We start from the raw sequence: 24,529 nt of genomic DNA on the forward strand, positions 1-24,529 counted from the left end.
ACATCCCATACCATTATACCACTCCACATCCCATACCGTTATCCCACTCCACATCCCATACCGTTATCCCACTCCACATCCCATACCGTTATCCCACTCCACATCCCATACCGTTATCCCACTCCACATCCCATACCGTTATCCCACTCCACATCCCATACCGTTATCCCACTCCACATCCCATACCGTTATCCCACTCCACATCCCATACCGTTATCCCACTCCACATCCCATACCATTATCCCACTCCACATCCCACAGCATTATTCCACTCCAGATCACATCCCATTATCCCACTCCACATCACATCCCATTATTCCACTCCACATCACATCCCATTATCCCACTCCACATCACATCACATCCCATTATCCCACACCACATCACATCACATACCATTATCCTACTCCACATCACATCACATCCCATTATCCCACTCCACATCACATCACATCCCATCCCATTATCCCACTCCACATCACATCACATCCCATCCCATTATCCCACTCCACATCACATCACATCCCATTATCCCACTCCACATCACATCCCATTATCCCACTCCACATCACATCCCATTATCCCACTCCACATCACATCCCATTATCCCACTCCACATCACATCCCATTATCCCACTCCACATCACATCCCATTATCCCACTCCACATCCCATCATATGCCGTGCCGATTTTTACCGTTCCTTGGTGAGCGCCCGGCCCCCATTGCCCTGGGGAGTCCGAGAGCCACCGCAGCCCGTCGGCACACATGCTTGATTCTTGGACCACGTGGCTGTGGTGGGGTCTGCGGAGCCTACAATTATGTTGTGGCAGATTGTGAATGAAGAAAAAAAACAAAAAAAACAAACAAACTTATATTCTCGAAAAATCACAAAGATGGACAAATAGACACCACATGTGATTCCTTTGTGAAATATAATGTATTCTGGATCTGCAATCGCTGCAAACATCTTTCTCTCACGATCACTGGGAAAATTATCTGCAACTGATGAAATAAATAATTATGGAGTAAAAATGGAAAATTACTTGTACTAAAACTGCTGAGGATACTCTAATGCTTTTGAACAGGGTTTTTGGCTCTGGGAGTCGTAATTAACACATGCAGACCAATATTGGAGACAATACCGGCCTTGACTTCGGACAAACAGCAGCTGAGCTTGGAGAAACGATGCACTTCCCAAAGCCCTTTGGGTACCAGTGATGGTGGGGGAAATTAAAGGGGAATTTTGTCCTTCCCATGGATGCCAACTGCCGTGGTGTGTCCATGTTCCGTTCTTCATCGTCGGTTTGTCCGAGCTTCATCCTTTTTAAATGCTGAGTGTCAAGCAAGGAAGCAGCATGTACCATTGATAAAGTCTTTGGTACGACACGACCAGGATTCGAACCACCGACCTCCCAGACTCAGAGCGGATGCTCCAACCATTACAACACCAAGGCTGCTGACCCGGATTTCAAAACAACCCTCCCAAAGTAAAAACGATTATTGCCAATTGATCAAGAATGTCTTTTCCGAATGAAAAGTTAGAACAATGATGAATGAGCAACGGTCACAACAGAGTTGGTTTCACCAACTTTTCAACACTCCATTCAAACCAAGGAAGAATTAATTGTTTTACTCCATTTGGTTACAATCTCTCCTGTACAAGTTACACAATTACACTTATATTTATTTACACTCATATACAACTCTGCAATCAATGTGGAAGAGATCTCTTTCTGCTTTTCCCCTTCTCTTGATAACTCGTCAGCACATCCAATCAGATTATACTAACCTATGAAATTCCCCCAAGATCCTCGAGCTTCAAAATTTTTCTTTGACTCATCTGCAGTTTCAACCCTTTGTCCACCCGTTTTGTTATTTATTTAATGTTGGTGCATATTGTTTATGTATGTGAAGCCTTCAGAGGATTGGGACAATAAAAAGAGAGACAAGGAAATGTGAACGCATTTCCTCCAGGTTTGAGAGGTGCTCAGACGTTACACAGGAGAGCTTGCTCAGATCCAAATTCTGCTGGCAGAGGAGGACTTTAGAGTCCTTCTGAGATCACTCATAACAGACTAAAGTAAAATGAACTTTGGAATTATATGACAACCTGCTGGTGATGTCATGATGACAATTTTGAACTCTGACCTTAACACGACCGATGCGATGAAGCCGAGCCTTGGCACGCTGCAACAGCCTGGTCCTCATTTTCTTTTCAGCACCGCTTCTTCGGGATCCCCAGACTCCTGTGCCTCTACTTCCCAGCATTCCTTCTGCCTCCAGTCCGACTGTTTTAGTTGGGGTCTGAGTTTCTAATGGGGGATGTTGACGTGAAACCTTCCGCCCACGTTTGAGGGGAAGCCGCTGGCAAACCGAGGGCGGTTGGACCACAGTGGAGCGGCGACGAAGTCGAGAAGTCGGTGCTGGTGAGCATGCTGGCACTAATGAAGGTGAAGTTGGTGCTGGGTCTGAAGGAGTGAGGTCAGGTGGAGAAGGGGGTCTGGGAGCTCGAGGGGGTGCAGGGAGCGACGGGCTTGAGCTCCGGCGACTACGTGGGAGACGAACGGCAGGAGCAGGATGTGGATGTCCACGAGGATGAGGGCAGGCACCAGCTCCAGGCCCTCCATCTCCGTCTTCAGGAAGAGAAATCACTTCATAGATCCGTAGATGGGCTTCGGTTGGGGTGAAGGTTGGAGCACGGAGAAGAGGAGGTCGGCGCGAGGCATATGGTGGAGGGCTAGGAGGAAACGGTGATCTTCCAAAAGGCAAAGAAAGAGAAGGTGCGAGGCCAGGGCAGAAATTGCGAGAATTATGAGCAAGTGGAGATTGCGGCAGATGAGGACAAGATGCAGGGAATGGACGTGCAAGGCCGAGAGATGCGACAGGGGAGGTGGTTGTTTTTGGAGTGAGACCGGGACGAGGGGGTGCAAGTCCAACCTCTTCAGGAGTAAGCGGAGGCAACCGAATGTTGTCAAAAACGGGCCGCCGGATCAACCCTGCTTTGGCAAACTTGGCAGAAGAGTACGTAGTTGTTGAGGTGTCACATCCTGGTGCAGTGGGGTTGGATCGCCAACAAAATGTTGGTTGCCGCAAAACAGAACGTCGAACAGAAGGCTGTGGAGGTCGAGGCACAAGATAGGGATGCAGAGGCAGCCATGGGTGTGGTGCAACAATCGGTGTTGTCGCAGTAAGACCCGAAGCTGGGTGCTGCGAGTCCGAGGATCCCTCGGGGCTGGAAGACCGAGATGCAGAATGGGTGGAATCTGATCCTACAGAAACCCCATCCTCACACTCTGCTTCTTCCTCCTCATCCTCCCCTTCTACTTCTTCTCCATTCCCTCTCTCTTCTTCCTCCACTACTCTTTCATCTTCCTCCTCAACTCCCTCACACTCTTCTTCTGCACCCGACTGGCTGTTGTCCGTCTCCACAGAGGAGGCACTGCCAAGGGAGCTCGAAGATGAAGCGTAGCTACGCCGGTTGCATTGAGAAACCGATCCACCATCCCCGTCACCATTTCCTGGAGACAATGGTGAGGAAGATCTCGATGTTGCAGTTGTTACAGACGAGGTTGAAGGTGGAGGTGGAGGTGCACGAGCGTAATACCCACCGGCCCCATCTTCGATAAAACGCTTGGGTGTTCGTATAACCCTGAGTGACCTTGAACTTACAGATGGCATAACAAGTCGCCTCGCCACCCCATGACCCCTGACACCACCATGGCTCTTCGCTGCAACAGCACCTGCCTTCTTGGCACGAGCCAGCAGAAGGCGAGCAACACTGGTCTCGACACGGCGGGGGGCAGAGAGTCTGAGAGTCCGCTGGGCTCGCCGACCTCTGATAGCAATAGGCCTGCTTCCATCCACAGCTCCCCGCATCCGGACATGGAGCTTCAAAAATGGAGGGTGTCCTTGAGCACAACGTCGGGTGGGGTGAACAGGTGAATGTGCAGGACATGACAAAGATGTGGGGTTTTCAATGTCCATCTGCAAAAAACACAAGGGTTGGAAATAAGAACATGGAGAACTTGGCACATCACAGACAGCTCCCATAACCCGCAAACTCCCTCGATTTGTTCATCGCATAATAATCGCATCGGTATCTTAGAGAAAACACAACAGATTCTCTCACACACCTCTTCTTCCCCCTTCCCACTTTCCTCTGCCTTCCGTCTTCGCTTCTTCTTCTTCTTTTTCCTCCGACCTTGACTCCTGCCCATCACTCGAGCCCCGCCCCTCAGTGGAAGCCGAGAGGAAGGAGGCGATCGGCGGAGGTATGGGTGAGAATGGTCTTCCTTCCGACGGGAAGACGCTGTTGAAGAATAACTTTTTTCAACCACATAATCGACACCCCACTTTCTCAAAACTTCTCATTTACCAAGGGTGTGTTCCGTTAGCAAGGAGTTTGCTACAGCTCGCCAAGCGGCTTACTTGATTCAAAGCGCTCAAGCAGCCACTCCAACGAAACGGAGTGCCCGGCACCGTTTAACAACATGGCGGTCTCGATGGTAAAATGCTCTCATGGTGCTCGAACAAATGCTGTCCGGTCCGTCGTTTTCAGTTTTACTCGATGCTCTTGTGACAACTTCCCCAAAACGAATTTATTGTGTTATCAGCAGCCACAGAGTAGGAGGAACAGGAAAAGAAAGATAAATAGGGAGTCAGAAGGAGTCCCCAGCCAAGCTTATCTATGGGCCTACCGCTGTGCATTCTGGGAAGTGTTTGCGTGTTTGTAGATGTTGAATAATTAGGATGAAAATTAGAATAACAATAAAAGTATGAAATGTACCTTTCAATAAAATTATGAGAATACACAACAGGGATATGCCTATGAACTATTCTTTGGTCGTAGTATCAGTTTTAATCAGTCTATGGCGGTCATTTTTGCAAACAGAACGAAACACCTCTCTCAATCACGTGTCCTGGTTGCCAAATGACGAGAGGAGCGACTTGCAAAGCAGTTGATACGGAACGACTGGCTTGGAAAATGTTAGCAAGCTGCTTGCTAACAGAACACACCCCAGTTCTTTTGAAATCAATATTTTATATTATTCACTTTGTCACAAACAGGTTGACAACTTGCACAAACAAACTGTGAGAATATTATGGTGTTTCTCCACTTGCATTCCCAGTTTCTGGATGGAAACCAGTAAAAGGACTCCAAGTGGCAGAGTCAGAGCAGCAGTAGCACAGTTCAGGTGTGCACCAACGCTGCCTGAGGGAAGGGCATCACAGGTGTGCTGTCCGACCAATATAGCCATTAATCGACAATACTCGGCACAAGGATTGTCTGGGATGTGTATGAACCAAGGAGTGTGACGCAAACACCAGCCTCAGCAAAGAGAACGGGTTGTAAAAAAAAAAAAAAATGATATTACAAACAAGATTAACGAGAAATTGGCTGGTTTAAAATCCTGAGTAGAGGACGCAGTTTCGCTCACCTTCGTGCAATGCATGCCACATTCATCGGGTCAACCAATCCCATTCTTTGTCGACAGAAAGAATTCGTCCAAACTTTATATCTATTTTGAGACTGATGGCTTGACTGTGTGGCAACACTACCACAGTCAGTTGAGTCATCATGAAAATGCCCCCCCCCCCCCCCCCCGCAACTAACCCTCAGCTAATCAGCATTACGTTTCCGCTGGTACTTTGGTGATTCATTTCTGCCTACTCCTTATTCATGGTGTGCGATGGTTCCACCAATCAGGTAATCCAGTCCCTTTTTTCTCTCAACCAATCAACATTGATGACATGACATTGCAACCTTATAAATGAGAGTTTGGTGCTTCTTCATCTGCTTTCCATTTTATCCTGAGCTGTGCAAGTCAAAAAGCTTTGATAATGTCGATATAAATGAAATATATATTTAAATTTTGTTGTACTAAGAAAATGTTTGATTATTACAAACAAGATTAATGAGAAACGAGTTTCAAAACAAGTGTTATACAACAAACAAGATTAATAAGAAACAGGTATTAAAACAAGATAAACAAGAAATAGGTTTTAAAACAAGTGTGATATTACAAACAAGATTAACGAGAAATATGTTTTAAAACAAGTGTGCTATTACAAACAAGATTATAGAGAAATACGTTTTAAAAGAAGTGTGCTATTATAAACAAGAAATAGGTTTTAAAACAAATGTGATATTACAAACAAGATTATAGAGAAATATGTTTTAAAACAAGTGTGCTATTACAAACAAGATTAACGAGAAATATGTTTTAAAACAAGTGTGCTATTACAAACAAGATTATAGAGAAATACGTTTTAAAAGAAGTGTGATATTACAAACAAGATTATAGAGAAATATGTTTTAAAACAAGTGTGATATTACAAACAAGATTATAGAGAAATATGTTTTAAAACAAGTGTGCTATTACAAACAAGATTAACGAGAAATATGTTTTAAAACAAGTGTGCTATTACAAACAAGATTATAGAGAAATACGTTTTAAAAGAAGTGTGCTATTATAAACAAGAAATATGTTTTAAAACAAATGTGCGATTACAAACACGATCAACAAGAAATAGGTTATAAAACAAGTATCTATTAGAAATAAGATCAGTGGGAAACAGGTTTAAAATAAGTATGCTATTACAAACAAGATTAACGAGAAATAGGTTTTAAAACAAGTGTGATATTACAAACAAGATTATAGAGAAACACGTTTTAAAAGAAGTGTGCTATTATAAACAAGAAATAGGTTTTAAAACAAATGTGCCATTGCAAACAAGATTAACAAGAAATGGGTTTGAAAACAAGTATCTATTAGAATATAAGATCAGCAAGAAACGGGTTTTAAAACAAGTATGATATTACAAAAAAGATTAATAAGAAACACGTTTTAAAACAAATGTGCTATTACAAACACTATTAACAATAAATAGGTTATAAACAAGTCTTCTTCTTCTTCTTTCGGCTGCTCCCGTTAGGGGTCGCCACAGCGGATCATCCGTATGATCCGCATAGTGATTTGGCACATGTTTTACGCCGGATGCCCTTCCTGACGCAACCCTGGTCGCCTCTTACGACACAGGGATATGGTACACCTATTTTAACCAGGGTATACACCGGGCCAGTACACTGGTAATCATTTCACCGACCTCGGAAGGATGACAGGCTGAGTCAACCCCCTGGTGTATTAATTCAGTGGCCCAATGGGGCTTGAACTCAGGACCTTTTGGATCCCAAGCCGCTGCCCTAACCACTGCGCCAACACCAGGCTCTAGGTTATAAAACAAGTATCTATAAGAAACAAGATCAAGCGAGAAACAGGTTTTAAAACAAGTATGATATTACAAATAAGATTAACAAGAAATGGATTTTAAAACAAGTATATATTAGAAACAAGATCAGCGAGAAACAGGTTTTAAAACAAGTATGATATTACAAACAAGATTAATAAGAAACAGGTTTTAAAACAAGTGTGATATTACAAACAAGATTAACATGAAATGGGTTTTAAAACAAGATCAGCGAGAAACGGGTTTTATAACAAGTATCTATTAGAAACAAGATCAGCGAGAAACCGGATTTAAAACAAGTTTGATATTGCAAACAAGATCAACAAGAAACACGTTTGAAAACAAGTGTGATATTACAAGATCAGCGAGAAACAGGTTTTAAAACAAGTATGATATTACAAACAAGATGAACAAGAAATGGGTTTTAAAACAAGTATATATTAGAAACAAGACCAGCGAGAAACAGGTTTTAAAACAAGTATGATATTACAAACAAGATTAATAAGAAACAGGTTTTAAAACAAGTGTGATATTACAAACAAGATTAACAAGAAATGGGTTTTAAAACAAGTATCTACAAGAAACAAGATCAGCGAGAAACGGGTTTTATAACAAGTATCTATTAGAAACAAGATCAGCGAGAAACGGGTTTTAAAACAAGTATGATATTACAAACAAGATCAACAAGAAACACGTTTGAAAACAAGTGCGATATTACAAGATCAGCGAGAAACGGGTTTTAAAACAAGTATGATATTACATACAATATTCACAAGAAATGGGTTTTAAAACAAGTATCTATAAGAAACAAGATCAACAAGAAACACGTTTTAAAACAAGTGTGCTATTACAAACACGATTAACAAGAAACAGGTTTAAAACAAGTGTGCTATTACAAACAAGATTATAGAGAAACACGTTTTAAAAGAAGTCTGCTATTATAAACAAGAAATAGGTTTTAAAACAAACGTGCTATTGCAAACAAGATCAACGAGAAATGGGTTTTAAAACAAGTATCTATTAGAATACAAGATCAGCGAGAAACGGGTTTTAAAACAAGTATGATATTACAAAAAAGATGAATAAGAAACACGTTTTAAAACAAATGTGCTATTACAAACACTATTAACAATAAATAGGTTATAAAACAAGTATCTATTAGAAACAAGATCAAGCAAGAAACAGGTTTTAAAAGAAGTATGATATTTCAAACAAGATTAAAAAGAAATGGGTTTTAAAACAAGTGTGATATTACAAACAAGATTAACATGAAATGGGGTTTAAAACAAGTATCTATTAGAAACAAGATCAGCGAGAAACGGGTTTTATAACAAGTATCTATTAGAAACAAGATCAGCGAGAAACAGGTTTTAAAACAAGTATGATATTACAAACAAGATCAACAAGAAACACGTTTGAAAACAAGTGTGATATTACAAGATCAGCGAGAAACGGGTTTTAAAACAAGTATGATATTCCAAACAATATTAACAAGAAATGGGTTTTAAAAACAAGTATCTATAAGAAACAAGATCAACAAGAAATGGGTTTTAAAACAAGTGTGCTATTACGAACACGATTAACAAGAAATAGGTTATTATACAGGTATCTATTAGAAACAAGATTAACAAGAAACAGGTTTTAAAACAAGTATGATATGACAAACAAGATTAATAAGAAACAGATTTTAAAACAAATGTGCTATTTTACAAACACGATTAACAAGATATAGGTTATAAAACAAGTATATATTAGAAACAAGATCAGTGAGAAACAGGTTTTAAAACAAGTATGATATTACAAACAAGATTAACAATAAACAGGTTTTAAAACAAGTATGATATTACAAACAAAATTAACAAGAAACACGTTTTAAAACAAGTGTGCTATTACAAACAAGATTAACAAGAAATGGGTTTTAAAACAAGTGTGATATTACAAACAAGATTAACGCGAAACGGCTTTAAAACAGGTGTGCGATTACAAACAAGATTAACAAGAAACATACATATTAAAAAGTGTGATATTACAAATAAGATTAATGAGAAACGGATGTTTAAAAAAGTGTGCTATTAATTATAAACAAGATTAACAAAGAAAATAGAAATGGGTTTCAAAACAAGGTTTTGTGTGTGTAGTGTGTGGGGGAAAATTTTAGAGGGTGAGGTGAGGGGAAGCAATTCGGGGGTGGGATGAGGTGGAAGCATTAATAGAGGGGTAAGGAGGGATGCAGGAAGGGGTGACATGAAGGTTTGAGGGAGTGAGGTCGGTGTGGATACTTTTCCTGATTCCATATTCACAACTTTGACAAACGGAGATAAAGATCATGGGATGAGAGATGAGACCACTTGTTAAATGCATGGAGAAATGCTGCACGGTATGATCGGAGTGAAAGGGCATGGTGGGGTGGTGGAGTTGTGGACGAGGTGCAAAGCAGACAAACGCCTCAGAAAAATAATCCAGAAGAGGAAGAGGAAGAGGAAGAAGAGGAAGAAGAAGAGAAGAAGAGACATCATGGTTGAAAACAAAAACATGTGTAGGATTTGTGAAAGACACACAAGGGTTGAAATGCATTCTTAAAATTTTTATTGATTTATTTTTAAGAAAGAGGAGCTTCTATTTGATATGCAGTTAATTAATTTTGGAGTGAAGAGGTGGGGGGTGTAGAACCATTCTTTGGTAATACATTAAATCATGCACATTTTACCTTAAATATAATATGTGCACGTCCTCGTACGTACTTACCTCAAAATAAAACTTTTTCAAATATTCAAATTGTTATCCATCACGGCTTTCTACATGTTGCCCTGTGTCTCCCAGCAACCAATAAAAATGTTTTAAATACATATATTTTGAAAAATGCATTCACACAAATATCTCAATTATATTTTTACGATTCATATTGTATTTTAATAATTATATTTGGTGTCGTTTTGTTAATCTTAAAGAAAACTTGCTTTCACTAGTTGTTTTAATGTACGAACTCTAACTTCCTGTGTTAATAAATATCTCACCAGTTGTTTTAATTTAATAACTATAGCTCTGTGTGTTATAAATATCTCACTAGTTGTTTTAATATACCGACGACACCTCCCTGTGTTAATAAGTATCTCACTGGTGGTTTTAATATACTAACTTTATCTCTGTGTGTTAATAAATATCTCACAAGTTGTATTAATATAATAACTTTAGCTATGCGTGTTAATAAATATCTCACTAGTTTTATTAATATAATAACTTTAGCTCTGTGTGTTAAATATCTCATGAGTTATTTTAATGTACTAACTGTACGTGCTTGTGTAAATAAATATCTCACTCGTTTTAATATCATAACTAAAGCTCCATGTCATAATAAAGATTTCACTGGTTGTTTTACTATACTAACTACACCTCCCTGTGTTAATACATATCTCACTAGTGGTTTTAATATACTAACTGTACCTCCTTGTGTTAATAAATATCTCACGAGTTGTTTTAATGTACTAACTGTACCTCCCTGTGTTACTAAATATCTCACCAGTTTTAATATAACTAAAGCTCCATCTGTTAATAAATATCTCACTAGTTGTTTTAATACAATAACTAGAGCTCCGTGTGTTAATAAATATCTCACTTGTTGTTTTGCTATACCAACAACTCCTCCCTGTGTTAATAAATATCTCACTAGTTTTGCTATACCAACACCACCTCCCTGTGTTAATAAATATCTCACTAGTGGTTTTAATAAATATCTCACTAGTTGTTTTAATGTAAGAACTATAACTCCCTGTGTTAATGAATATCTCACTAGTTGTTTTAATATAGCGATTATAACTCCCTGTGTTAATAAATATCTCACTAGTTGTTTTAATCAACTGATAAGATCAGTGCTGCCTTAATAAATGGTTGACTACCTGTTTTATTCTATTGATAAGTTCAGTGCTCTATTAGTAAACGCCTGACTAGGTGTTTTAATCTGTTGATAAATTCAGTGCTCTATTAGCAAATGTCTGACTAGTTGATAAGTTCAATCCATCTATCCATTGGGACTATACTCTGTGCAGAGCGTTGGTGCTGCCTAAGCAGTCTCCTTGGCTATTGCGCACAATACTTGACGGGTCACCACTCCGACACAGGATGATAGGCCGGCATTGTTTTTGCTGACCTTGGAAGGATGACAGGCAGTTAACCCCATCTGGTATCAATTCAACAGCTGAGCGGGACTTGAACTCAGGACCCTCGGATCCCAAGCCCACCACGCTAACCATTAAGCCAACACCAGGCATATAAGTTCAGTGCTGTATTAGTAAACATCTGACGCTGTTTTAATCTATTGGTAAGTTCAGTGCTGTATTAGTAAACATCTAACTCGTTGTTTTAATCTCTTGATAAGTTCAGTGCTGTGTGTGGTTGCTCTCACAGTACTAATTCTTACCTCCACCACCAAAGGTGAAGGAGGTTATGTTTTCTCCCCTCTCTGTCTGTTTGTTTGTGTACAGGATATCTCAAAAAGTTGTGGACTGATCCGGATGAAATTTTGTGGGCTGGTTGGTTGTGTGACAAGGACGAACTGATTACATTTTGGTGAAGATCCGGATCCGGATCCGATTACTAGAATTTTTGAAGAGATTCTTCACCATTGAGAGATCGGGCCAAAAACGATATAGAGCATGATATCTCAAACAATTGTGGACGGATTCAGATGAAAGTCGATGGACACGTTGGATGTGTGACAAGGAAGAATTTATTTGATTTTGGTTAAGATCTGAATCTGGATCTGGATACGAGAATTATTTAATTACCTCCGCCACCAAAGGTGAAGGAGGTTATGTTTTCACCCCTTTCTGTCTTTGTCTGTCTGTTTGTTTGTTTGTGTACAGAATATCTCAAAAAGTTGTGGATGGATCGGGATGAAATTTTGTGGGCTGGTTGGGTGTGTGACAAGGCCAAACTGATTAGGTTTTGGTGAAGATCTGGATCCGACCACTAGAACTTCCAAAGTGATTCTTCATCATTGAGAGATTGGGCCAAAAACGATATATAGCACAAAATTTCAAACAGTTGTGGATGGATTCAGATGGAATTTTGTGGGCTGGTTGGGTGTGTGACAAGAACGAACTGATTAGGTTTTAGTGAAGATCCGAATTCGGATCCGACCACTAGAATTTTTAAAGTGATTCTTCACCATTGAGAGATCGGGCCATAATGTCTCAAAAAGTTGTGGACGGATTCGGATGAAACTTGGTGGACATGTTGGGTGTGTGACAAGGTAGAATTGATTCAATTTTGGTGAAGATCCAAATCCAGATCAGATAATTTTTGAAGTGATTCTTCAACATTGGGAGATAGGGCTAAACTGATATATAGTACGATATCTCAAAAAGTTGGGGACGGATTCGGATGAAACTTGGTGGACATGTTGGGTGTGTAACTACGACGAGTTGATTCGATTTTGGTGAAGATCCAAATCTGGATATGACTGCTAGACTTTTTAAGTATTTCTTCACCATTGAGAGAAAGGGCTCAAAAACGATATATTGCATGATATTTCAACAATCTATTGGGCCCGATACGTTCTCGTGCATCAGGCATTACGTGGCGGAGGTATGTGCTCTTCCGAGTGCCCTTCTAGTTTAATCTGTAACCGTACCATAGAATAACTTCTTCGGAATGTTTCTGTTTCAGGAAGCCATTCATGCAATGTGGAATGGAGAACTCTCTCATTTATTGAATAATTTGGTGTGAAATTTATGATTGTTGATATCGATTTGTAATTGTAAAAAAGAAACTGAAGTGCGAGTTTAATGAAACAGCTATTTATAAGGACAATAATGAAGATGAAATGAAACGGATATAATAAATAACTTCTATGATCGAGGCCTCGCACACACAGACAGCAAACACAGACAAAAGGTGACAAGCGAAAATAAAACCCCCTCTTTTTAAATACACTGGTACTCAGCTTGGCCAAGGGCTGACCCTCGTCGATCTGGTGTTGAGGAGCTTCGTCCGGCACGTGTACTTGCAAGCAAAATGGTGCGGTCTCTTGTCGAGCCCGGGAGGAGGGTGCCTCTACCATCCACGTGCACACGCAGGCAGAATGGCGCTTCACTTGTCGCAGCTTTCCACACTATACACACGCAAATCTGGCCGGCACCTCCTCGATCGGCTCTGCTCAATCTGCTCTATTTTATCACTCCAGACGTGCAATCTGCTCTGCTTGATCTGCTGTCTCCGAAACCTCCTTGCTAAACACACTGCGCCTTCAACCCTCCTCTTTTTAAATCACTATCTCTGTCCTCCACCCCCCCCCCCCGCGTGTCCTCCTCGCCTCCAAACCCGGGAAGGCGAGGCTTCCCCTTCTGTGGGCCTGGCTTGGAAGATAAAAACATAGGGAAAAAAAAAATCGCAGAGGGTAATCACGTACAGGGGAACTTATTTTTACTCCTTAAGCTAATTAACACTAGCCTGGTGTTGGCTTAGTGGTTAGGGTGGCGGCTTGGGATCCCAGGGTCCTGAGTTCAAGCCCCGTTGGCTGCTGAATTAACACCAGGGGGTTGACTCAGCCTGTCATCCATCTGAGGTCGGCAAAGTGAGTACCAGTGTACTGGTCCCGGTGTATGCCCCAGTTAGAATAGGTGTACCATATACCTGTGTGTCGTAAGAGGCGACCAGGGTTGGCGTCAGGAAGGGCATCCGGCCATAAAAAAAAACATTGCCTCAAGAAAAAGCCCAACCCCTGCACAGCAGGGAAAAATGGCTGTAAAAACGGTCATTAAGCTAATTAACACTACAGCACCCCTCATGTGGTGACACGTAACATTTAAGCTCACAGATTCCCTGACTTTAATACATGGAGGTGCTTCTACCTGTCCACGGACCATGCTACATTATACAATCCTATCTGTACTATCAAATCAGTTCATCTACCCCCATCATTATATATATATATATATATATATATATATATATATATATATATATATATATATATATATATATATATATATATATATACATACAGTTACGAATTCGCCGTCCACCCAGGGTACGAACAGCCGCTTTAGCCAATGGCGGCCGTCTCGCCCACCGGACGGACAATTCAGTCGCGACTTTCCGGAACAACGCTGAAAACCAGTCGCGGGTGTGCTCCAAGCGCACACCACGGCCGAGTCAATGTGCTACCTGCGCGTGACAGGGTCAATCGCCAAATTAATCGATATACCTAAGTATTCACGTGGGCAGCCTACTGAGAGACAGTACCTCAGTGAGGCCTGCTTGGACACGAACCGCTGAAGCGGTTCGTTCCGTTCTGGGATAACTGAGCGGTGTATTATCGCGAGACCTCGCTGGACCCAATTTTTATTGGCTATTAAAAAGCCCGCTGTTATTCCGAGAGCAAGACAGCAGTTCAATTGGGGGAAAAGGACACGACGAACGGGTTAACATTCACACAAGGACATTTATTTATAATGCACACGTAAACAGGGATAAGCAGTCATGCAATGAATGGGGCAAGGGGACAAGACACGAGCAAGGTAAAAGCACTACAACCATCTATGATTATTATTTACAAGCACTTACACAGTTCTACTTGCGGGACATGGCGCCACAACATTCACACAAATAAAAGCAAAGAAAGACCCCCTCAAAGGCAAGGGAGTCAGACCCGTAGGCCTTTATGTCCAAGGAGCCTGGTTGACCGAAGGGACTCCCAGAGGCCGCAGCAGGTTACCTCCACCCTCGTGGTGACTTGGTTGGACGACCCTCGATGGACCCTCTCAAGCCCCTCTACCGACTGACTGCTTCACTCAGACCAAGACCTCCACTGACCGATTGCTCCACCCAGACCAAGACCTCCACCGACCGACCAACAACCAACTCCCTTCGCTTCTCGACTCTGTTCTCTCCACGCATGTCTCTACGCTGCGTCCAGCGCGCCCTTTTATTCCCAACGCTCCCGCCCCTCCCCTCGCGGCCCGCGGGGGAAGAAGAATCTGCTGCCCTGGCCCCAAGGGGGTGGGGCGCCGGGCCCATTTTTGCCCAAAAACAGGCCCCCACCCAACATCACCTTTGACCCCTGGTTCAATCTGCCCTTCCCCTGTCCCGAAGCGTAGGAAAGCAGGAGGGAAAATCCCATGCGTGGTGTTGGAGCTCCTTCTTCTTCCTCCATGGCAGAGACGGTTTTTGATGCGGAGAGGGTTGTAGCGTGGGTGTGGAGAAGGTGATTGGTGGTGTGGTTGTTGTAATGGTGGCGTGGTTGGCGTTGTGTGGTGGTCGTGAGGGTGGTGTGGTTGGGTGCTCGTAAAAAAGGTGATTGGTGGTGTGGTTGGTCCAAAATAACTATAGTAAAGAATAACGGCTAACTCAAAGATCACAGCCCTGACCACACGAATAAAATCCCTTTAGACAACGGTGGGAAAATCTAACTGAACACACATTTAGCAATATAACTGATCTTGGGGATATCCTTTATGGTGTCCTGTGAATTTCCACAGCCGTAACTAATGTATATATATATATATATATATATATATATATATATATATATATATATATATATATATATATATATATATATATATATATATATATATACATATGTGTGCAGCACACATGAATGTGGATACTTCGAGGCTTGGGAGGGCTCCGTTCCATCTTCTGAAGCCCGCACATGAAGATAACTAACAACACACATTTGTACAAAGTAAACCAACAAAAATGGACAACATAGAAATAAAAATACAGGAACTAGACAACAAAGCATCAAACAAATACCTTGGGGTATTAGAGGGCCACCAAATATGTCACAAACAAATGCGCAAAACAATTGCCAAAGAATATTTGTAGAGAACGAGGCCAATCCTGACAATATATTGTTACGTGCCAGGGTTCAAGGTTCGCCATGAGAAGTGCTCGCGTTCCTCCCGAATGTCCGGTCCTGAGGCCACCAGCTGCAGATAGCGCCGTAGCCCGGTGGGTTGCCAGTCAACCACGAATGCCGATTGGTCCCGGCAATCCTGGCAGGGTTCTCACGACTTCACGTGTTACATTTCCGTTGGATTGACAGGATCAAGGGGGGCTCGTGCCCTCGATACGTACTTGTCTGATCTTACCTCATCGGGTGCAGCCGAGCAGAGCTGCCAAGTAGGCACCGGCTAACGTGTAGAGCTAATCAGTGGGGTAAAACTTCCCAGCTAACAATACATGTGGACCATGCTAGACCAATGGAGGAAAGGACAACAAAGAGAGATTTGAAAAAAAAACAACAATCTATTTACTTACAAGCACGCACGCAAGCACGCACGCACTCACACACACGAAAGCAATGTTGAAAAAAGCACATTATTTACAGCTCTTTCTTCACCAAGCAAGCAATCATTAAAGCGAGTATTTGCAGGCAACAGGCCAAAGGCACAGAAGAACAGACTTAACCCGGGCACATATTCCTAGACAATATTACTTATATAAAAGACATATGGCCATCATTCAATCCCAGAAGAAGAGACAAGAAGAACCGAGGAGAAAGAAAAGAACGGAGCATGGGGTTGACTCCGTCCCTCACCTCACACAACTTAACAGGGCTGTTCCGGTCCAAATATATAGGGGGTGCAGGGGGGGGTAAGGATGGGGAATATCAGTAGTGGAGTGGCAATGGGAGGTGCAGCTGCATTTCTGAGGCATCCAGCTCCAGTTGGCAAATCCTCTCCAGCATCCCAGATATGCCGACGACGCTCTGTTTCTGTGCACACGGGACAAGCAGCTCAACATCAATCAAGCCTCGTTCTGGGCTCTTAGTTGCTCTCCTCCACACTCTGGGCTTTCTTCTTTCTTCAACAGACATGGCTTTTCGAATCCCATCTCATACTGTTCTGATGTATCGTCCCAAATTTTGTCCATAATTGATCTTGTAGTTTGTGAGGAAAATGTTTTTGGGAATACGAGGGAAAGGGGAGGGGGGCTGTGTCCCCCTTTCTGGGGGAGATACAGCCATGAGGAGCACAACTTAAGATTAGGGCATAGTCTGATGCCTCATGGCAAGTTGGTTCTGGATTTGCCTGCTGTTTCTAAGAAGATATTTGAATAAAATACCAATATTTGGGGTAAAACCACCCCTCTTTCACTCTCTTGAAAGGGGGCACATCCAGATGGGGAGCACAACCCCATGAGACCTTGCTGTCCTGATGCATCGCATTAAATTTGGTCCATATCAGTCGAGTAGTTTGTGAGATGTTTTCGTCAAATGCTAACAAATGTACTACGTACATAGCTTACGTACGGAGGGACAGCTGGACACCGAAACGCACTCGAGGAACTTATTTTGGAGAAAGAATAAAAAAAAAGAGCCACTTCCTATCGGGATGTAAAAAAAATCTCATTTCAGAACAGTGGTAAACACAAAGGTACAACATGGTATGGAGGTTAATCCACTGGCACATCTGCAAAAACTTCAATATCCCAATTCCAGGAAACTCATGGAAAAATGAACCAAAAAAGTGATAATTGAGAACAAGGAAGTAATGCTCACATACGACCTGATGATCGAATCGTGCGTAAATATCGAAAACAAAGCATTGTTACCAGATATAGTACTTAGGAACAAAAAAAAAAAAAAAAAAAAAAAAAAAAAAAAAACGGCATTGTCAAATTAAGGTGTCAACGCGAGTCTGGCAGTTCACTCAGGCAGATTGGTCAGGAACTGCAAGTAGCAATCTCTCCTCAGGATTGGTCTCCCAAATCCACTACCTCTGATGTTAACTCAGCCTGGGAACTCTTACATAGAACGCCGATCTCTCTAATGCACAGATTCATCCCGTCTCATCTTCAATGATCCTACTCTTCTTCCCAACCATGGTACACTGAATCATGTGGTGAGGCAGTTGCTCTGAAACAACTTGCCTTGTCTTCCTGGAAGGCTAATCCGACCAAAGGCTATCTCAGTACATTCCAAAAAGCCTGCAACAAGTGTGTGTCCACTCTAAAGAGAGCCAGAAATCAATATCTGTCCAACCTCAAGAATGAACTTTCAAACCTGTCTTCCTCCTCTAAAACGTGGTGGTGCCTCGTTAAGTCTGTCTCTGGTGTATGCTTCCTTTCCATCCCATCCCTCTCTTCAAATATCACCACAGGTGATTCTGCTCATGAGAAGGCTGAATGGCTCAATTCTGTGTTTGCTTCCAAATATTGTGTCCTCAACCGCTCACTCTCGGTGCCCACTTTTCCATGTCGTACCCAACTGCTCCTGAACTCTGTGTCTTTTGCACCTGAGAAAGTTTCAACCCTCGACTTTTAGTATGTAACTAGACCAGACGACATCAGCTTACGTTTCCTCAACACCTGCTATGCCGATCTTGCACATCTTCTATCTGCCCTTTTCACCCAATCATTTGCGCTAGGTCATCTTCCATCTGCTTGGAAATCCACCAACATCACCACATTAAATATAAAAGGTGCAAAAACTGTTCCCCTTAACTGCAGACCTATCAGCTTACTTCCAATCATTAGCAAGTTCATGGAATCCATGATTGCAGTTGGTATGAAATCCTTCCTTTTCTCCAACAGCCTCATCTCATCTCAGATCATCAATGTCATGCTGCTTGGACATGCTGCTTCTACTCACCCAACAATAGATGGAGGCCCTCAAATGTTAGACATGAAATCAGGGCCATCACTTTGGACATATCTCGTGCTTTTGATGCAGTCTGGCATCCCACCTTACTCTCCAAACTCTCTGCGTATGGCATCCAAGGCGAAGTCCACACAGTCATGGCTTGCTGACTTCCTCCACTCTCGTAGCCAATGCATGGCTCTCAATGGAATCCTTTCATCTCCTCTCCCCGTCAAGGTTGTTCTGGGCCCAGTCATATGCCTGATCTTCATCATTGATCTCTCTGACTCTGGAAAATCCTCTTTATACATTTGCTACCGATTACACCCTGTGCCGTGACATCCTCATCCTTCAGAAAGGTAGGCTGCAGCCTCTTCCCTCTCTTCAGACCTTAAAAAAATTAACAAGCTCATCAAACACTAGAAATATGTCTTTCAATCCTGACAAATGTCACACTCTCACTATCTCTCTCTCTCCAAAAGGACCATCTGGCAAGCCCCCCACCCCACTCCCACATCTGGTTTATTAACAATCCTCTTGAGGAAGTTCAGTCGATCAAACTCCTGAGTCTTCCCATCCATGGCACACGTTTAACATTTACTCTAACCATTACTCGCTTTAACCTTTACTCTTAAACGATGCTATAATCTTTACTCTTAAACGTCGCTTTAACCTTTACTCTTTTCTCTTAAACTTCGCTTTCACCTTTACTCTGAAACTATGCTATAATCTTTACTCTTAAACTTCACTTTAACCTTGACTCTTAAACTTAACTTTACTATAATCTTTACTCTTAAACTTCACTCTAACCTTGACTCTTTAACTTCACTTTAACGATGCTATAATCTTTACTCTTAAACGTCGCTTTAACCTTTACTCTTTTCTCTTAAACTTCGCTTTCACCTTTACTCTGAAACTATGCTATAATCTTTACTCTTAAACTTCACTTTAAACTTGACTCTTAAACTATGCTATAATCTTTACTCTTAAACTATGCTATAATCTTTACTCTTAAACTTCACTTTAATCTTTACTCTTAAACTTCACTTTAACCTTGACTCTTAAACTATGCTATAATCTTTACTCTTAAACTTCACTTTAACCTTCACTCTTAATCTATGCTAAAATGTTTACTCTTAAACTTCACTTTAACCTTGACTCTTAAACTATGCTATAATCTTTACTCTTAAACTTCGCTTTAACCTTTACTCTTAAAAACTTAACTTTACTATAATCTTTACTCTTAAACTTCACTTTAACCTTGACTCTTAAACTTCACTAACCATTACTCTTAAACTATGCTATAATCTTTACTCTTAAACTATGCTATAATCTTTACTCTTCTATAATCTTTACTCTTAAACTTCACTCTTTAACTTCACTTTAACCTCGACTCTTAAACTTCGCTTTAATCTTTACTCTTAAACTTTGCTTAAACCTTCACTTTAACTATGCTATAATCTTTACTCTTAAACTTCACTTTAAACTTAACCTTTACTCTTAAACTTCGCTTTAATCTTTACTCTGAAACTATGCTATGATCTTTACTCTTAAACTTCGTTTTAATCTTTACTCTTGAACTTAACTTTAACCTTAACTCTTTAACTTCGCTTTAATCTTTACTCTTTAACTTCGCTTTAATCTTTACTCTTTAACTTCACTTTAACAATGCTATAATCTTTACTCTTAAACTTCACTTTAATCTTTACTCTTAAACTTCGCTTTAATCTTTACTCTTAAACTTAAGAAATTAAATAATTCTCGTATCCAGATCCAGATCTTCAACAAAATGTAATCAGTGCGTCCTCGTCACACACACAACCTGTCCACCAAGTTTCGTCCGAATCCGTCCATAACCTTTTGAGATATCCTGCTCACAGACAGACGGAAAGACAGACAAACAGAAAGACAGGGTTGAAACCATAACCTTCGTCACCTGAGGTGGTGGAGGTAAAGAACATTGTACACCGTTGTTGAATGTGTCCAAGTGAAACGATCTCTAAAAGGTGGTGCTGTTAGGGTTAAAGTGTCAGCGAGTTAAGGTTCACATCACTTGTGTATTCCAAATACAATACTTTGTGGTTTCCGGTCAAAAGTTTTCCCGTGTCTGTGCACGACCATGTCATTGACCTTCCATCAACTAGTAAAATATCCTTCTGGGAAAGCAGTTTGGAGGAGAAAAAAGAGCGACCGTAGAATGTCAGCAAAAGCGTTTGAGAAACTTGCATGGAAAGACTGAGCTACGGAAAGCTCTCAAGTCGGTCAGGAAAGAAAGGACTATGATGTACGTCAAAGCCACAGCTTCTGTCACAAAGGTGAAACTCAAAGACTCAAATGCCCAATAAAAAGATATGCCTCTTTGGGGGAGGGATTGATGGTACTAAGTGATGGGACAGGAGGAACAACATTCTGGGATAAAGAAATGGGTTCAATAACAGAAGTGAAACACAACAGTGAAATAAAACAATCACAGATTTGCTGATCATGTGAGTTATGCAACAGATGAACATTATGATGAAGGCCGTTAACGGATCAGCAACACCACCACCTGGTTCTTCCCTGCCTCCCAGACCCACCAACCTCGCTGCTGGCTTGGTGGAGGAAGACAAGGTCCGAGACGGTCAGGCTGCACAGACCCACCCACAGGGAAGCCCTCAAATCCCTCATCCTGGGAAATACACACAAGAACAATGAGCAAGTAAAGAACAATCAGAGGACTCAAAAATACTCCAATCTGTGGCCCGATGACCACGAGCAGGTTTACGTCATTGCCTGCAAAGTATCCACACAGCGTCTCAATTAACCAGGAAAAGGACTGCCACAGAAAAAAAGTTCAGGCTTCCACTTCAAATCAAGCACCAAGGGGTCAATCTGGAATAATCATCCTCAATTGTCGGGGGACACCAGGGAAACAAGGTCCAGGGCGACACCGGGGAAACGAGGTCCAGGGGGACGCCGGGGAAACGAGGTCCAGGGGGACGCCGGGGAAATGAGGTCCAGGGGGACACCGGGGAAATGAGGTCCAGGAGGACGCCGGGGAAATGAGGTCCAGGGGGACACCGGGGAAACGAGGTCCAGGGCGACACCGGGGAAACGAGGTCCAGGAGGACGCCGGGGAAACGAGGTCCAGGGCGACACCGGGGAAACGAGGTCCAGGAGGACGCCGGGGAAATGAGGTCCAGGGGGACGCCGGGGAAACGAGGTCCAGGGGGACGCCGGGGAAACGGAGCCACGGCATCAGACATAACTCATGGAGCAAGTCACCGAACAACCCCCCGTTGTTTATCTGATCACGTAACAGCATTTTAACAAAACATGATTTGTCTCCACGTCCAACAACCTTCACATTCTGAACCATTTCGCATTCCCAGAAAGCTCGTTGCGCCTCGTTCTCTGTTACCTCACTCCCGCTCGATCCAAATGCCTCCCGAAACGCGCCAAGGCCTCGCGCAGCCTCACGCGCCACCACGTTCGCCGCATCTCCTACGTCTCTGGTTGAGGACGTCGGGTTCGTGTCCCGGTGAGCCAGGCCCGCCGTGCACGTCCTGAAACGGCCGGCACGGCGAGCGGGACGCCCGGGAAAGCGACTGCGAGCTCCGCTCTGCGCCATCGGTCAACAACGGGGCCTCATGACACAAGTCCACCGAACAGAGCACGCGGGGACCGATGCCACCTGCTGGTGAATGTGGGAACGGTCTGTGATGGAGGCGACTGTGGGGACGAATCACATGCAATGGACACTTCTCTCCAGAAATCGTGGTTGTAGTCTCCAGACGACTCGTTCTGGTGAGTTCAGCATCCTCCTCCCCTCCCCCCCTCTCCTCCCTCCCCACCCCTCTCCCCCTCCCTCCCCTCTCCCCCCGCCCCTCTCCCCCCACACCTCCCCTCTCCCCCCTCCCCTCTCCCCCCACACCTCCCCTCTCCCCCTCCCCTCTCCCCCCACACCTCTCCTCTCCCCCCACCCCTCTCCTCTCCCCCTCCCCTCTCCTCCCTCCCCACCCCTCTCCTCTCCCATCCCCCTCCCCTCTCCAGTCCCCCTCCCCTCTCCTCCCCTGTCCCCCTCCCCTCTCCCCCCTCCCCCTCTCTCTCTCTCTCTCCCCCCACTCTCTCTCCCCCACCCTCTCTCTCCCCTCCCTCTCTCTCCCCCACCCTCTCTCTCCTCTCTCCCCTCCCTCTCTCTCCTCTCCCTCCCCCCCACTCCCCCTCTGCCCCTCCTCTTCCCCCTCCCCTCTCCCCATCCATCCATCTCCAACTCCAACTCCTCCTCCTCCTCCCCCTCCCGAGATTACTTCGAGTTCTCTCTAAATAAAGTTGAATTCCCAGTTCGAGTTGAAGGAGTTCTGTTGATAATAGAATTGTTATTTTTTATTTCCCTCATTTCATGGATTACCCTAACCCGTATAGATCCCATATTATACTAATCAAATCCAATCATGACCCATCTGACTTCTAAAACACACACAAACACATCAGAAAACTGTCAAACAAAACTCATTACTTGCAATAAGATAATAATGAAACGATACATCATGGACTACAAGACAAACACTGTCCTGGAGTACAAAAAAATATCACCAAGTGCTGCGGACATGTCCACGCTACGTAGGGGATGTACGCACGGGGTTACATATACCGAACACATATATATATATATATATATATATATATATATATATATATATATATATATATATATATATATATATATATATATATATATATATATATATATATATATATATATATATATATATATATATATACATATATACATATATACATCGAACACATATACACCGTACATATACCATACATATACCGAACATATACACCGTGCATATACCATACATATACACCGTGCATATACCATACATATACACCGTGCATATACCATACATATACACCGTGCATATACCATACATATACACCGTACATATACCATACATATACACCGTACATATACCATACATATACACCGTACATATACCATACATATACACCGTGCATATACCATACATATACACCGTGCATATACCATACATATACACCGTGCATATACCATACATATACACCGTACATATACCATACATATACACCGTGCATATACCATACATATACACCGTACATATACCATACATATACACCGTACATATACCATACATATACACCGTACATTTACCATACATATACACCATACATATACCATACATATACACCGTACATATACCATACATATACACCGTACATATACCATACATATACACCGTGCATATACCATACATATACACCGTACATATACCATACATATACACCGTGCATATACCGCACACATACCGTACATCAGTGTTGGGCACAAAAGCGATAATCCGATAACATAATTATCGAAGTTAACTTTTCTATCGGAAGTTAATTTCCATTTATCGTTATCGGACCAGTTAACTTCCGATAACTCAATTTTATGAGTCCAATCATGTCCGTTAATTTTTTTGTCCGATAACATTTTTATCGTTTTACTTTTTTCACCATCAGAACGATGAGATCCGCCGCCGTCATGATTTAGGAAATAGAACAACATGACTGTTGTAGTAATCAACAATAGACCTTTTCGATCGGCTTTATTCTCACAAAACCCATACGCAGATCTACAACAACATAAATATACATAGGGTAAGAATAACAAAATACAACTAGAA

The 24,529-nt window shown here is 42.3% G+C and overlaps 1 protein-coding gene across 7 annotated transcripts in view; it reads right to left on the bottom strand.

The window, feature by feature from the left end:
- LOC147010304 (histone-lysine N-methyltransferase 2A-like) overlaps positions 1 to 22,522 on the bottom strand; it is a 155,134-nt gene extending 132,612 nt beyond the window's left edge. Inside the window, exons 1-5 of one of the 7 annotated variants that reach the window (XR_015052271.1) lie at positions 22,237 to 22,522; positions 21,417 to 21,504; positions 4,135 to 4,310; positions 2,150 to 3,985; positions 697 to 811 (exon numbers count right to left, since the gene is read on the bottom strand). Coding sequence is in view for 6 of the 7 variants with exons in the window: in XM_085859136.1 (XP_085715262.1) it covers positions 697 to 811; positions 2,150 to 3,985; positions 4,135 to 4,310; positions 21,417 to 21,504; positions 22,237 to 22,446 (2,425 nt within the window). In the remaining variant the exon portion in view is untranslated. Of the gene's footprint in view, positions 1 to 696; positions 812 to 2,149; positions 3,986 to 4,134; positions 4,311 to 4,429; positions 4,584 to 21,412; positions 21,505 to 22,236 lie in introns of those variants that run through there. The other 6 variants (XM_085859137.1, XM_085859136.1, XM_085859138.1 and 3 more) reach the window with 6 other exon arrangements.
- Positions 22,523 to 24,529: the final 2,007 nt, after the last annotated feature.

This window comes from Eptatretus burgeri, chromosome 16 (assembly GCF_056783735.1).
Source record: "Eptatretus burgeri isolate ZD-2024b chromosome 16, Ebu_testis_v1, whole genome shotgun sequence".
Taxonomy (NCBI): Eukaryota; Metazoa; Chordata; class Myxini; order Myxiniformes; family Myxinidae; genus Eptatretus; species Eptatretus burgeri.